A 13,473-nucleotide genomic window follows, 5' to 3' on the forward strand; every position below is an offset into this window, starting at 1 on the left:
AATTGTCCCCTATCATATATACTTAACATTTTTCGGCAAATTTTTATCTTTTTGGGTTATGGTTACAGTCTTACCTTCTAGAACTACAATTGCAAAGTCCTGGACAGTTTGTGTTTTACGGCTTCCAAAGCACTGATATGCTCCAGAGTGGATTTTCTGAGCACTGTTAATAACAAGTGTTTCATTATCTGTTCCTTGTATAGAAATGAACTCATCTGCTGTAATAGGCTCTGTATTTCTGTACCACTGGACATGGTAACCAGGGGATCCACTGATAGAACAGGACAGGATGACGATACTGCCAATGCCAGTCTTGAGCTTCTTGGGTGTCAGAGTCACACGAAGTGGTTCTGTAACATTGTGAGACAAAAAAAAATTGTTTTAACAATTACTGTTCCATTTAACATGCATATGATGATTCACAAAACATGGACTATTTTGGGAACCTCTGCACTAGTTAGCTGGGGGAGTCATCCATGTGCATGCAAAATATTTTCAAATTGCTTGAAGAGATCCTATCAATGGGGGAAGGGGGCAAACTGGCATTACAAGCACCTACAGGTGCCTATCCCTGCAGCAGCCTCTCAAAATCCTCCTGTTACAGCAGAATTTCAGGCAAACTTGGAAACCTCTGGCTAATATTGGAGATTGGCACTAAGTCCACCCCCTACACATTACTATTGGCCCATTAGTGTAATGGGCAGTCTCACTGGCCAGTAAAATAATGGAGAAGGTAGAAATGGGCAGAAAGTGCTAAAGCATCGCCTGTCAGGATGGCTGGGCATTGCAAAATAGTTTATAAGTCCTGTATGTCCACCACTGGGTGCCAGCAAATCATACCTGTAGCATTTTGCCCCTTTGTCTCCACTGACAAAGTCAATTTTACTATACAAAATTATGAGGCAGACTAATGCACAAATATAGTTGCAAGGTTGCTAAAGAACAAAGTAAAGAAAAAGCAACTTTTCTTCCCAGTGGAACCACCATTAGAGTAAAAGAGGAATGGCTGATTGAGTACCTGAAGAGGACTTCTTTCGTGCTGCAAAAATTACTTGTGTGAAAATGAATATTTATACACATGATTTTGGGTATGTTTTATTTGAGAGATAACTGACTGCTAACAAATATCAGGATAGCATGTTGGGTGCCTCAGGAAAGTTCAATTTATACTCATTGCTGGTAGTATAATTGATACATTAGGTACGACAAGTGCAGCTTAAATGGAACACAGTGTGAAATCTTGCATAATATAATAGTACTTCAATAAAACTAAAGTTCAGTATACGTGGCTTCAAATTAAGATTTGGTAAAGTCAGCATTATATCTGCCAGGTAGTGGGTTTGGTCATGTCAGAGATATAAAACAGTGTCACAGACATGAAATGTATGTTCACTTAAAGTGTCACTAAACCCACAACAGTAAAATCAGTCTGTATACAGGGCTGTAGATAATTTTTTTTTCGGGGGGGGGGTTCAGCTTGCAGCTGAGCTGCATTTTTACCACCCCCCCTCTCACCACCACTAACTTCCCCTTGAAGGAAGGAAGGAAAGGAGGGGTGGAAGAAAGGAAGAGAGGGGTGGATAGGAGGAAGGAGTGGGTGGGTGGAAGGAAGGGAGGGGTGGGTGGAAGGAAGGAAGGAAGGGAGGGGTGGGTGGAAGGAAGGAAGGAGTGAGTGGAAGGGAGGGAGAGGTGCATGGAAGGAAGAGAGGAAGGGAGGGGTGGAAGGAAGGGAGGGGTGGGTGGAAGGAAGGATGAGTGAAAGGAAGGGTGGGGTGGGTGGAAAGAAGTGAGGGGTGGAAGGAAGAAAGGAAGGAGTGGATGGAAGGAAGGAAGGGGTGGATGGAAGGGAGGGAGGGGTGCATGGAAGGAAGGAAGGGAGGGGTGGGTGGAAGGGAGGGAGGGGTGCGTAGAAGGAAGGGAGGGGTGGGTGATGGAAGGAAGGGAGGTGTGGGTGGAAGGGAGAGGTGGACGGAAAGGGGTGGGTGGGTGTAAAGAAGGGAGGGTGGGTGGGTGGGTGGAAAAAAGGGAAGGAGGGTGGGTGGAAAGAAGGAAGGGAGGGGTAGGTGAAGGAAGGAAGGGAGGGGTGGGTGGAAGGAAGGGTGGATGGATGGAAGAAAGGAAGGAAGAGATGACGGAAGGTGGGTGAAAGGAAGAAAGGAAGGTAGTGGTGGGTGGAAGGAAGGAAGGGATGTGTGAAAGGAAGGGGTGGAAGGAAGGGAGGGGTGGGTAGAAGGAAGGATGGGAGAAAGGAAGGGGTGGGTGGGAGGAAGAAAGGGATGGATGGGTGGGTGGGTGGAAGGAAGGAAGGGAGGGGTGGAAGGAAGGAAGGAAGGTTAGGTCGGACTCACAATGACTCCTTCAGATGAATCAGAGCTGTCGGCTGCTGTGTTCAGTTTCCCGCCCACACCTCCTCTGAAGCTGCACGGACTGGAGTGTGGGCGGGCACAGGGGGAGGCAGAGCAGATCCAGCCTCTCTCCCCTCTTCTGCTATTGGTGCGGAGGATGGAGGGAGGGGCTGGGCAATAAGAACAACACAGCAGCAGGTGGGATGGAGGGAGCAGAAAGAAAACTGAACCGTCAGGTATGTTCTGTGTAGCGGTGGGGGCGGTGACAAGCAGCGATCTCCTGTATGGCTTTCAATAAAGCTGCTGGAAGCCGCACCTCCTCCTCTCCCTCCGGTGGCTTCTAGCTGCTTTATTGAAAGCCATACAGGAGATCGCTGCTTATCACCGCCCCCACTGCCGCCTCTCCCATGCACAACTAGTCCCGGCACTGCTCACTGCACCCACCTTATTTCCGCTCGTGGGCGAGTGGAAATTTTGAAGGCTGCAGGGATGATTGGCAACTGTCCTCTTGGGGAGGGGTTCAGATTCCCCCGATCTGCGCCCCTGTCTGTATATGCAGTAAAGCATGCTTGTTATACTCACTGTGGAACCTAAGGGGTTAATCCTCCACATTGTGTAAAAGGATGTTTGACCCTGTCTTCTCTGATCCTCACCTTCTTCCAGTGTCTCCTAAACGTCTCCTGATAGAACAAAGGCTCGGGGGCAAGCTGCATATGCTCAGTTTGGTGTGTATTGCTAGAGTTTTTTTTTCTTGGGAGAGTGCATGTGATCAGCACAGGGCCAATAAGCACTCTCCAGACAGGGGTCGAGGGTCCTGCATCCTCCTACAGGAGAATACAAACTCCTCCTACAAGCTGTAACCAGTGCACTGCTGGACACTGACAGAAGCAGGGGTGGACTGACAACTCATGGGGCCCCCCGGGCAATAGGGGATCATGGGGCCCCTGTGTCCTTGCCCAAACTCAAAAAAGCCTATGAAAAAGGTACCAGGGGCATCTCATGGGGCCGAGTTTCCAAATGGTCAGTTCGCCCCTGGACAGAAGCCATAAGATTGCTCTAACTGCTGATGAGAAAAGGTATTTAGCAGTTTATCTTTACTAAAATAATTGCATTTCCATGTTCTGTGTACTGTGGGAGACCAGATATGGTGAATGCAGAGTCCTGGGTTTAGTAACACTTTAATACTTAGCACTTCTTGTAAAAATCTCCCTGTTATGATGTGTATACTGAATAAATTAGTGTCATCACAAGTAAGATAAGAACAGCAGGGTGCAATCTGTGTGTAGTATAATAACAGATTTATTGTGGTGAAAAGACAAATGACAGCTCACATTGTGACACAGTTAAAATCAGGCTCATTGCATAGTAAGGGCTTCTGATGGACAGTCTCATAACAACAACAGGGAACCTCAGACCAGGATAGAAACACTGGGTGGATGGACACACCTGAGGACCAAGAGAACACACTGGGGGGAGGGGGGCGCCAAACTAAGTGTAGCATTAAAGTGATATTAATGGCAATTTTTATTTTAATAACAAACATTCTATACTAACCTGCTCTGTGCAGTGATTTTGCACAGAGCTGCCCCAATCCTCCTTTTCTCAGGTCCCTCAATGGCGCTCCTGGCCCCTCCCTCCTGCCAAGTGCCCCCAGAGCAAGCAGCTTGCTCTGGGGGCACCTGAGCAGTCTCACTCCTGAGCTGCTGCTCCATGTGTCCATTCTCACACAGAGCTGTGGCTTGGCCCTGCCCCCTCTCTCTCCTTACAGGTTTACTCGCTGTGATTGACAGCTGTCTCAGCCAATGAGGAGGCAAAGTCCCTGGAGAGCTGAGGCTCTTGTGCACATCGCTGGATTGCAATAGATCTCAGGTACGTATTAGGGGGCTGAGGGTGATGTTTCACACAGAAGGTTTTTTACCTTCATGCACAGAAGGTAAAACAAACCTTAAGGCCTGGTTCACACCAATGCCTTTACTATTGCTTTTTGCAGAAACACACTACAGTCCATTTAACATGATTTCCTATGGAACATGGGCACACCTATGCGTTTGTTTATTTTTGGAAAGGGTCAGGGACTCTTTTAAAATGCAAAAAAGCAGAGCTCAATGGAGATGCTGCTGAAAAGAATGTAGTGTATTTTTGCAACGTTTTGCATTTTTATTCTGCCCAGCAACAAAAACATTTCCCTTTTAACAAAAAACAAACAAAAAAACAAAGGCTGCAAAAACACAATCACAGTAAAATCACGACAAAAACACAGCAAGCAAGACATACCTGTGCTCAAATCCCAATAGCTAGTACATGCATTTATCTATCAGGTGCTAAAGGGGTGTAAACACATATTAACACTAGAGATACTGAAGGAACTCTCTGCACACTGGTGTATATATATATATATATATATATATATATATATATATTGCTATACATGTTTAAGCTGGTGAACTGCATCAAACTAATCCCTCTACGGTCAGTCCTACTCTGCTCTGCCTACTCAAATGCTACTGTGGGCACAATGCCAATATAGGGGAAAAGACAAAGTGGGGGAGATGTACTAGGTATGTCTTGTTTGTTGTGTTGTGGGTCAGTAGCCAGACATAAACCTAGCAGCTCTCCCCCACTTTGTCTTTTCCCCTATATTGGCTTTGTGACCACAGTAGCATTTGCTGTGTATATACCAGTGTGCAGAGGGTTCCTTCAGAATCTCTAGTTCAAAAACGGGGCAAAAACACGTGTAAAAACGCAAAGCAAAATGCAAAAAGCATCTACATTTCGCTTTGCATTTTTACACACGTGTTTGTGAATCAGGCCAGAGCCTTTACAACACTTAATGCTACACTTAGTTTGGTGCCCCCCCCCCCTCCCCATTCCAACATGTTCTCTTGGTCCTACAGGTGTTATCCATCCACCCAGCGCTTCTATCCTGGTCTGAGGGACCCTGTTGGGCCTAATTTTAACTGTTACAATTTGAGTTGCCATTTGTCTCTTCACCATAATAAAACTGTTAATACACTACACTGAGACTGCACCCTGCTGTTCTGCTTATCTGTTCACCTAGAGACACTTCATTCTCTTCAGGTGCTGCATCTGGTGCATTGAGATCAGTGGGAAGTTATCCTCAACGCTACTAGTAGACTCTATGAACATTTTGCTGTTCTGCATAGACATTTATGTACACACGACACTTATTGTGCCATATACTCTATTATTACTAATTATAAGTATCACAATTGGGGACGTGGCCAGCATCTCATACAGTAGGACGTGTGCCTAGCTAGCTCCGCCGAGTATTCTGACTTTTCTCCTGTTTGGCACCATATTCTCCATTTGGAGTAGTCTCCTTGGTCCCTGGGGTACCCTCCGTCTTACCTGCTTTCATTTGCTGCCTCTTGTCTCCTGTTACAGGATGGCTAAACGGGGCCTTACCTGAGTTGGCTGGATAAGATGGGGGTACCCCGCTCCGTGCAGCCAAAGAGAGACAGAGGGAGGTGGCACAAAAGTTTTTTGCCAGACCGCTCACCAGAGAAAGCTCACAAAAACAGCTCCTGGACTCCACCACTGATATGGACTTAGACTTTGTGGGTAGTGCTCGGACCGCCTCCGCTTTGGCAGACCGGAAGATCCCATTCTGCAGCCCCGAAGTGAGTATCCTATCCTCCATGTCTAATGTGGCGCAGGCCGCTGCACCTGTTGATGATAATCCTGAACCAACTCTTAGAGAAATTCTCTCAGCGGTCACTACTTGCACCTCATCTATTGCGGATCTTACTAGGGAGGTGAAGGTGATGAAGGTGGGACTGTCCCTGGAGATATGCAAAAGTTGCGGGACCGCACTACAGCCTTGGAGGGGAGAGTGAGCATATTGGAGGATGACTGGCAACCATTACACAGGGATGTGCAGTATGTGCAATCGGTCTCTTCCACCAATGCCTCTAGATTGGAGGATTTAGTAAATCGTTACGCCGCAACAATGTGAGAGCAGTTTGAATACCGGAGCGTGCAGAGGGTAAAAATCCTGTAGCCTTTATCCCAGCATGTCCACCACCGGTTGGTGCTCCTCCTCGCCCCTTTTTGTTTCGACTACTCAACTACCGGGACAGAGATACCATTCTTTCCAAGGCCAGGAGCAAAGGCAACCTGTCGATTGATAATCCTGGATTTCTCATTGGAAGTTCAAAAGCAAAGCGCAAAATTCCTGGATACTAAAATGTCTCCGAGCACTGGGCCTTCAATATGCCATGCTATATCCAGCTAAACTTAAGGCAATTGTGGAAGACACATCTCACTTTTTTGATAGTCTAATGAAGCCCTGAACTGGTTGGAGGGAATTCAGCTCAGTAGTACAGCGGGGCATTGCTGTCAAATGCCCCCCCCCCCCTTTTTTTTATCTTTTTTCCCTTAAATTGGTGTATGTTCCCCCTTATGATCTCCCTGCACCTACCTGCTGCGTGCATGTCCACAGGACATTGTGTGTACCCCAACCTGTTTTTGGTCCTGTGTGGACCTTTTGGCCTCCTGCCTATGTTTCAAGCTTCTACAATCATGGCACTGTTGGCCTACCCGCTGGAGGCATTGTTCATTTTCTCCTGTGGTTTGTTAGTGGTTCATCTGGGTTGCCTATATATTGTGGGATATGTGTTAATGTGTCTGTCATTCCTACTTTTTTCAATATGTCCACCTGACCGCCTTAGCCCACATGGTCCTGGCTACTGTCTGTTGTTTTTTATCCTGTTTCCAATCCTCCCTAATGCCTCTCTGCTTTCTGTTCTTTTTGTAGGAATGTATATATGTCTATGCCTGGGGAATTTCTCATACAACTTTGATATTTGTTATGTCTGTCTCATTTAAGGAATTGCTATTATCCTCCTGGAATATAAGAGGCCTAGGGGACAAAACCAAACATGGGGCTATCTTCCATTTGCTTAAACATTTGAAGCCATCTGCACTGTGCTTGCAGGAAACCCATTTGAAACCTGATATGGTGTTCTCACTCCGGTCTCGCTTATTCCCCAGACAATATCATTCGTTCTATTCTACGTTCTCTAGAGGAGTGAGTATCCTCATCTCTGCTTCTGTTCAATTCATTCATATGCAGGAGTGGATTGATGCGGAGGGCAGACATGTCTTCCTGCTGCGAACTTTGAATGGGTTTCATTGTATTATGGCAGCGATTTACATCCCACCGCCCAACTCTCTGGAGGTCAAAACCTCAGCGCAATTTATGACAATATACCCCGACACTCTTTTACTGGCATTGGGGGTTTATAACAATTGTTTACTCTCTGCTCTGGATAAATTTCCCCTGGGCAATAGGGATAGACAGTTGTCCACCCTTCCTACCCCATTTGCTAATTTGTTGTTGGAACTGGGCCTCCGGTAGGTGTGGCGGGCAAAATATTTGACCGCAAAATGTTATTCTGCTACTCATGATGGGCTTTCACATATAGATATGGGATATTCCATATGTGTTAGATGAACGAACCCAGAGCTCTGTCTGATCATGACCCTTTTCGGGTAATTTGCAGGTGAGATATGCCCACTCTCCTCCGCTGTGGAAATTTAACCCATTTTGGCTGACACTGTTCCCAGTGTCTGATTTGATATCAGGGGTGTTGTCAGATTTTCTGCAGCTGAATGAGGGTCTGGCCTCATCCGGTCTAGTTTGGGATACGTTAAAAGCCTTCATGAGGGGTTTGATTTTCTGAGAGATCTCGGCGGTTAAGCGCAGGTCCAGGGAATGGGAGGACAAGGTACGCTTAGATGTTCAACAGAGGGAAGTTTGGATGATCCTAGATCCAAGCCCCCGCAATTGTAATTCTTGGAAGGAAGTCCAGCCCCTTTACGAATCTGTGATTGCCCAAATGGCTGACAGAAAGAGGTATTTTTTACAACAAAAATATTTTGAGGAAGGTGAGGGTACAGGACACCCCCTGCTCTTGTGGCGAAATCACAAGAGGTGTCCACTATAGATAGGATAGAGGATGTCACTGGTGAAGTCTGCACTGGTTATGTGGATATACTAAGAGTTTTTCAAAATTTTTACGAGGACCTCTATGCTTCTAAAATTGTTGTTACCCACTCTGAGCTTATGCAGTTTTTGCCTACTCTTTCCCTACTCTTTCTGAGGCTGACCAGAGGGATCTAGAATCGCCTATTACCATAGATGAACTCTCTCGAAGCTTTGACGGGCACTCCTAATAATAAATCCCCTGGCTATGACGGCTTGCCATTTGAGATATAGAACAGGTATGGTGAGACGCTCCTCCCAGCCTTGCTTTTGGTGCTGAATGCTGCAATGGAAGGGGGTGTTCTACCCCCCCCCCCCAGATGAATGAAGCCATTATTATAGTGTTATTGAAGCCAGGAAAAGATAAGTTAAAACCAGACTCCTACCAACCTATTTCCCTCCTGAATACAGATGCTAAACTGCTGGCCTATGTTCTGGCCTCTAGATTAGCGAAGGTCATTGGTAAAATTGTGCATAATGATCAATAAAGGGTTATTCCTTCCAGAGCAACGGCCAATAATATCAGTAGACTTTTTTTAAACCTACAAATTCAAGTGGATAACCCGGGGGGGGGGGCTATCCTATCTTTAGATGCTGCCAAGATTTCTGACAGTGTGGAATGGACGTATTTATGGTAAAGTGTTCTCTAGATTTGGAATTGGACCTCAATTTATTCAATGGGTGCGCATCCTATATGCGGCCCCTAGTGCCCGCATATGCATTAATGGGGATCTCTCAGACTTGTTTCAGCTTCAGAGGGGGACAAGGCAGGGGTGTCCTCTCTTGCCCCTGCTGTTCGCCCTTGCGCTGGAATCCCTGGCGATTTTAGTTCGGAACTCCCTGGACATAATGTGGGATTCAGTAGGGGTATTCTCACTGAAAAGATATCCCTTTATGCAGATGACACACTACTGTATTTGGGTGATACCTCTACATCCTTAGACTCTGTTATGTCTCATATAGGTAATTTTGGCGGTTTTTCAGGATTTAAAATTAACTGACATAAATCAGTGTTGATGCCTATAGACCTCCCCCTTTTGGTTTGCACACAGCAAATACAAGTAGTGACTACATTTAGGTATCTGGGAGTGGTAGTCTCTCCTGATCCAAAGCAGTATTTACCTCTCAATTTTTTACCTCTGCTCCAAAAGCATACATTGAAGTGTAACAGCTGGTGTAAACTTCCTCTCTCTGTCGTGGGCAGGGTTAATTTAATCCAAAAGATTTGGGCTCCACAGCTTCTCTATGTATTCCACAATTCTCCTGCATGGATTCTTAAAAAATGGTTTTATCGCATAGAAACCCAGTTTAAGTGCCTCATTTGAAAAAAACTCATTTGAAAAAAAGACTGCTCGGATAAAACTGTCCACGTTACAATATGGCAAAGATTCAGGGGGGTTGGCGGCTCCTGAGCCCAGACTATATTTCCTGGCGGCTCAAATACAGCACCTAGCTAGCTGGGATTTACTTGAAACTGAAGATCCTATTATGGGCTTAATTTCCCTTCCTGATCCCACCCTCTCGGTGCTCTCTCATCTTGAGATGGCTTTGCCGGTCCTTGTGTCTCTGGATCCTACCACAAATCTTTTAAGGTGAGTGTGGAGTGCAGTGAAAGCATCTTTTCATGTCACTGGGTGTCTTCCTAGTACCCCATTATGGCGTAACAAGAATTATGCAGAACTAGTTAAGTTGAAGGGTTGTCCAAGTTGGAGGGAGACGGGCTTGAGATTTAGACCTCAGTTGTATTCTGGGGAGGTCCTAAAGTCCTTTTCACAACTGCAAACTGAATTTGCATTTACCCATAAGCAATTTTACCAGTACCTTCGGATACGCCACGCTGTGCAGGCCCAGTCTCTACTCTCCAATCTCACATTCACAAACTCTACTTAAAGACATTAGTCAGGCGACAAATAAGAAGGGCATGATTTCTCGAATCTACTCCCAGTTGATGGCCACTGTGCAGGACCAGGCTAATCTCCGTGGTAGGGCTCAGTGGACCCAAGACATTGGGGAGATTGCAAGAGATGCCTGGGATGCTGGCCTGGAGTCTGTACCGGTGGTCTCTCTCTCCCCCTTCCATAAATTGTCACAATTGTTTATTCTCCATCGGGCGTATTGGACCCCTGTGAAACTATACCGGTGGGGTAGGCGAGACTCCCCTGATTATCCGAGATGTGCAGTGCATTGAGGCGACTTTATCCGCATGCTTTGGTGATGCCCAAAGCTGTATAGTTATTGGAGAGAGGTCCCTCAGATCATTTCCCTAATATCACAGTATACTGTTTCCCAGGACACCTTTGTCTGTTGGGAACTTTGGACCAGGAGATGTTACAACCTGGATTGTATATTATGGTATCTAGGCTTCTATATCTGGCTAGAAAATTAATTGCAAGGCAATGTCTATCTTCGGTCCCACCAACTAAAAAGCAATGGATAGACTATGTCAACTCGCTACTCCTACGGGAAAAACTCACATATCATCATAATGCTACCCGCAAATTTCAGCTTGTGTGGCAAGGCTGGCTAGATGTACCTGGGCTTGCCCCTTCTCAATTGTTAGTAGATAGGCTCTTGGAGGTGTGATACTTTATTATATGGCAGATAATCCCATACCTCCCTCAGGAGGTGCTCACATATACCCATAGTCCTCTTTATGGTGTCTCAGGTGAACTAATTACTAATTACTTGTTTTTGGACTCAGTTTTTTATGTTATGTATTGTCCAGGCGGTCATGGATCCTTATATTTCATGCTCTGTCTGGTTAATGCTTCTGGTCTTTTATATGTCACAGGATCAGTGCATCCAAGTTGTATTACTACATATAATTCTGATTGTATTTTCATGTTTTCAAGATTCTGTAAGCACTGTTTCCACTTTTCAATTTCCTTGACAATAAAAGTTGTTTGGATTGAAAAAAAGAAAAAAGTATCAAAACAAAACTAATGACCATTTTACAGCAAAAAATAATGATGGTACAAATAGTGAATGGTAACCACTGCAATCCTAAAAAACAGCAAATACTGACGTATACAGATATATACTAATACTAATATTTACTTGTCTCGGCCTATGATGGACTGGCTTCCATCAAAGGCCAAAAAAACTAAAAATTCTCACTTCCTATAAAAAACACGGGATAACTGCTATGTCAAACGGTCTTCTGCACAACAAAGCACATGGTTAAGATTAGTCAGTAATGAAAAGAGAGCATTTTTTTTAGATAGGGGAGAGTCCAAAACTAATTTTATGACATAATGCAACATGCCACATTTCAATATCAAATAAAAAAGCCCCCCCCCCTTTGACTGAATGACTCAAAACGAATAATATGTTGGATAGCTATATTAAAAGTTTTAAACGCAAAATCAATTATACATACTGGACAAACAAAGGGCAGATAGCTTCAGTTGCTAAACTGAAAGCAAAAGTTCTTCCAGTAGGCATGACCACCACATGAAGAAATATGCATTTTTTTTTTCTTGGCACCAAAGCCTGTATCAGGGACATTTAGATGAACTCTTCTAATGACTTCAGGCATCCTTACAATTTTGCTCAAAGTTTGTCTTTTTTGTTGTTTGTGCCAGGATGTGCACACTTCCTCTGTGATTGCCTGTGAAGGTCATAAGTTGGCTTTCTAGGAAGACTAAAATTTAATTTAGTTAACTTCTCTAATTTGTTTGTCTCCTAACTCTAAATATAGCCACAAAATTAAATGTTTATCTGGAACCTCTCTTGCACAGGTCTGTTGAAAAAGTGATCTAGCAGTCTCCTCATATGGACTGTAAGCTTTTGGTCCCTACTTGTGCTTTGAATTAATTTACTTGTGTATGAAATGCAATGTATTTATAATTAGGATACCCTGCTGCTACGGTGTTCACTATGTTACCCCATATTTATTTTTTTTAGTAATACTTCGAAAAGGTCTTCACAACTATTGAAATTTTCTGATATATAGCTTTACAAATACTTTTGGTGCATTACTACTTTACTCTACAGAACCATAAAATCCGGGTCTCACTTTTGAAAGGAAGCTTTTTAATACCCTGCTACGACAGGCTGTTTATATTTCCGTTTGGGCAGTAGGTTTTTAATGTATTTTATGCATTTTTTATGCATTTAAATTTGTCTTAAAATCGAACTATAGTCACAACATACACTTTTATTTTGTATTTATTGAAATACAAATGATAGTTATTTTTGACGCTCTAATACAAGCTTATTAGAAAAATCTCCTTTCAGTTTATGAGTGCTGCCTGTCAGTTGGCCATCTCTTTCCACAACTTCCAGGATTTCCTGCATGCTTTGCAACCTCTGCTCATTCCTTTGATGTACTTTCAATTTTTAAGGACTACATATCCCATGATTACTAAGGACTACATATCCCCTCTTCTCGGCAGCTCAGACCAGTATGTAAAAATTTATAGATATGCCAAAGCAACACCTGAGCTTGGGCAATAGCTAGCCACTATCAAATATTTGCTGCGCGACAGTGCTAAACTGTGCCTTGTACAATAAATGAATGTATTATTACCAGGAATAGAATTATTTATATTATTCACCAAATTTAAAATTTCAATCTGTCAAAAATATATTACAGTAAAAGATTAAATTACCTGTAAGTTGATTGATAAATGTGGGTTCAAAAACACTTATTACTAAGAGGTAACACAAAGACCCCCATCTGTTGCTTCTTAGTCTGCTCGCTTAGATGCCCATTTAAAAAACAGTGCTACAGCCAGTACTTGAAAAAAAATTCTGGCACATTTATACAGCACATTTGTGTATATAGCAAATAGACCCTTTGTCTTCATCATATTAAATGGGGGAAAAAAGTTTTGGTAGGAGTTCACATTACCTGCCAAAGTCATGAAGAGAACACTGCAAGGGCGGCCTGCATTTTATAAATTACTCCTAAAATGCAGGCTCAGTGTGAAGTACCCACTGCTTTATCTTGTGAACAATGGACAGGAGCATGGCCCAATTATAAAGTGATTTGGTTATGCATTATATGTAGTTAACTATTTTTAATTCAAATTGAAACTTCCAAAATATTTGTTATGGACCCCAATTTGCCAGGCAAAAAGTTGTTTGTTTTTACCTATATATTGTATGCTTTTTTAA

At 43.9% G+C, this 13,473-nt stretch overlaps 1 protein-coding gene across 2 annotated transcripts in view; it reads right to left on the reverse strand.

Moving 5' to 3' along the window:
- Positions 1-13,473, reverse strand: part of DSCAML1 (DS cell adhesion molecule like 1) — a 417,994-nt gene that overhangs the window by 112,484 nt on the left and 292,037 nt on the right. For both annotated transcript variants that reach the window (XM_089678617.1, XM_089678616.1), the window contains exon 6: positions 75-350. In XM_089678617.1, coding sequence (XP_089534743.1) covers positions 75-350 — 276 coding nt within the window. The remainder of the gene's footprint in view (positions 1-74; positions 351-13,473) is intronic.

The sequence above is a fragment of the Staurois parvus genome, unplaced genomic scaffold, assembly GCF_062004578.1.
Source record: "Staurois parvus isolate SC_StPar_1 unplaced genomic scaffold, SC_StPar_1.0 ptg000207l, whole genome shotgun sequence".
In the NCBI taxonomy this organism is placed as follows: domain Eukaryota; kingdom Metazoa; phylum Chordata; class Amphibia; order Anura; family Ranidae; genus Staurois; species Staurois parvus.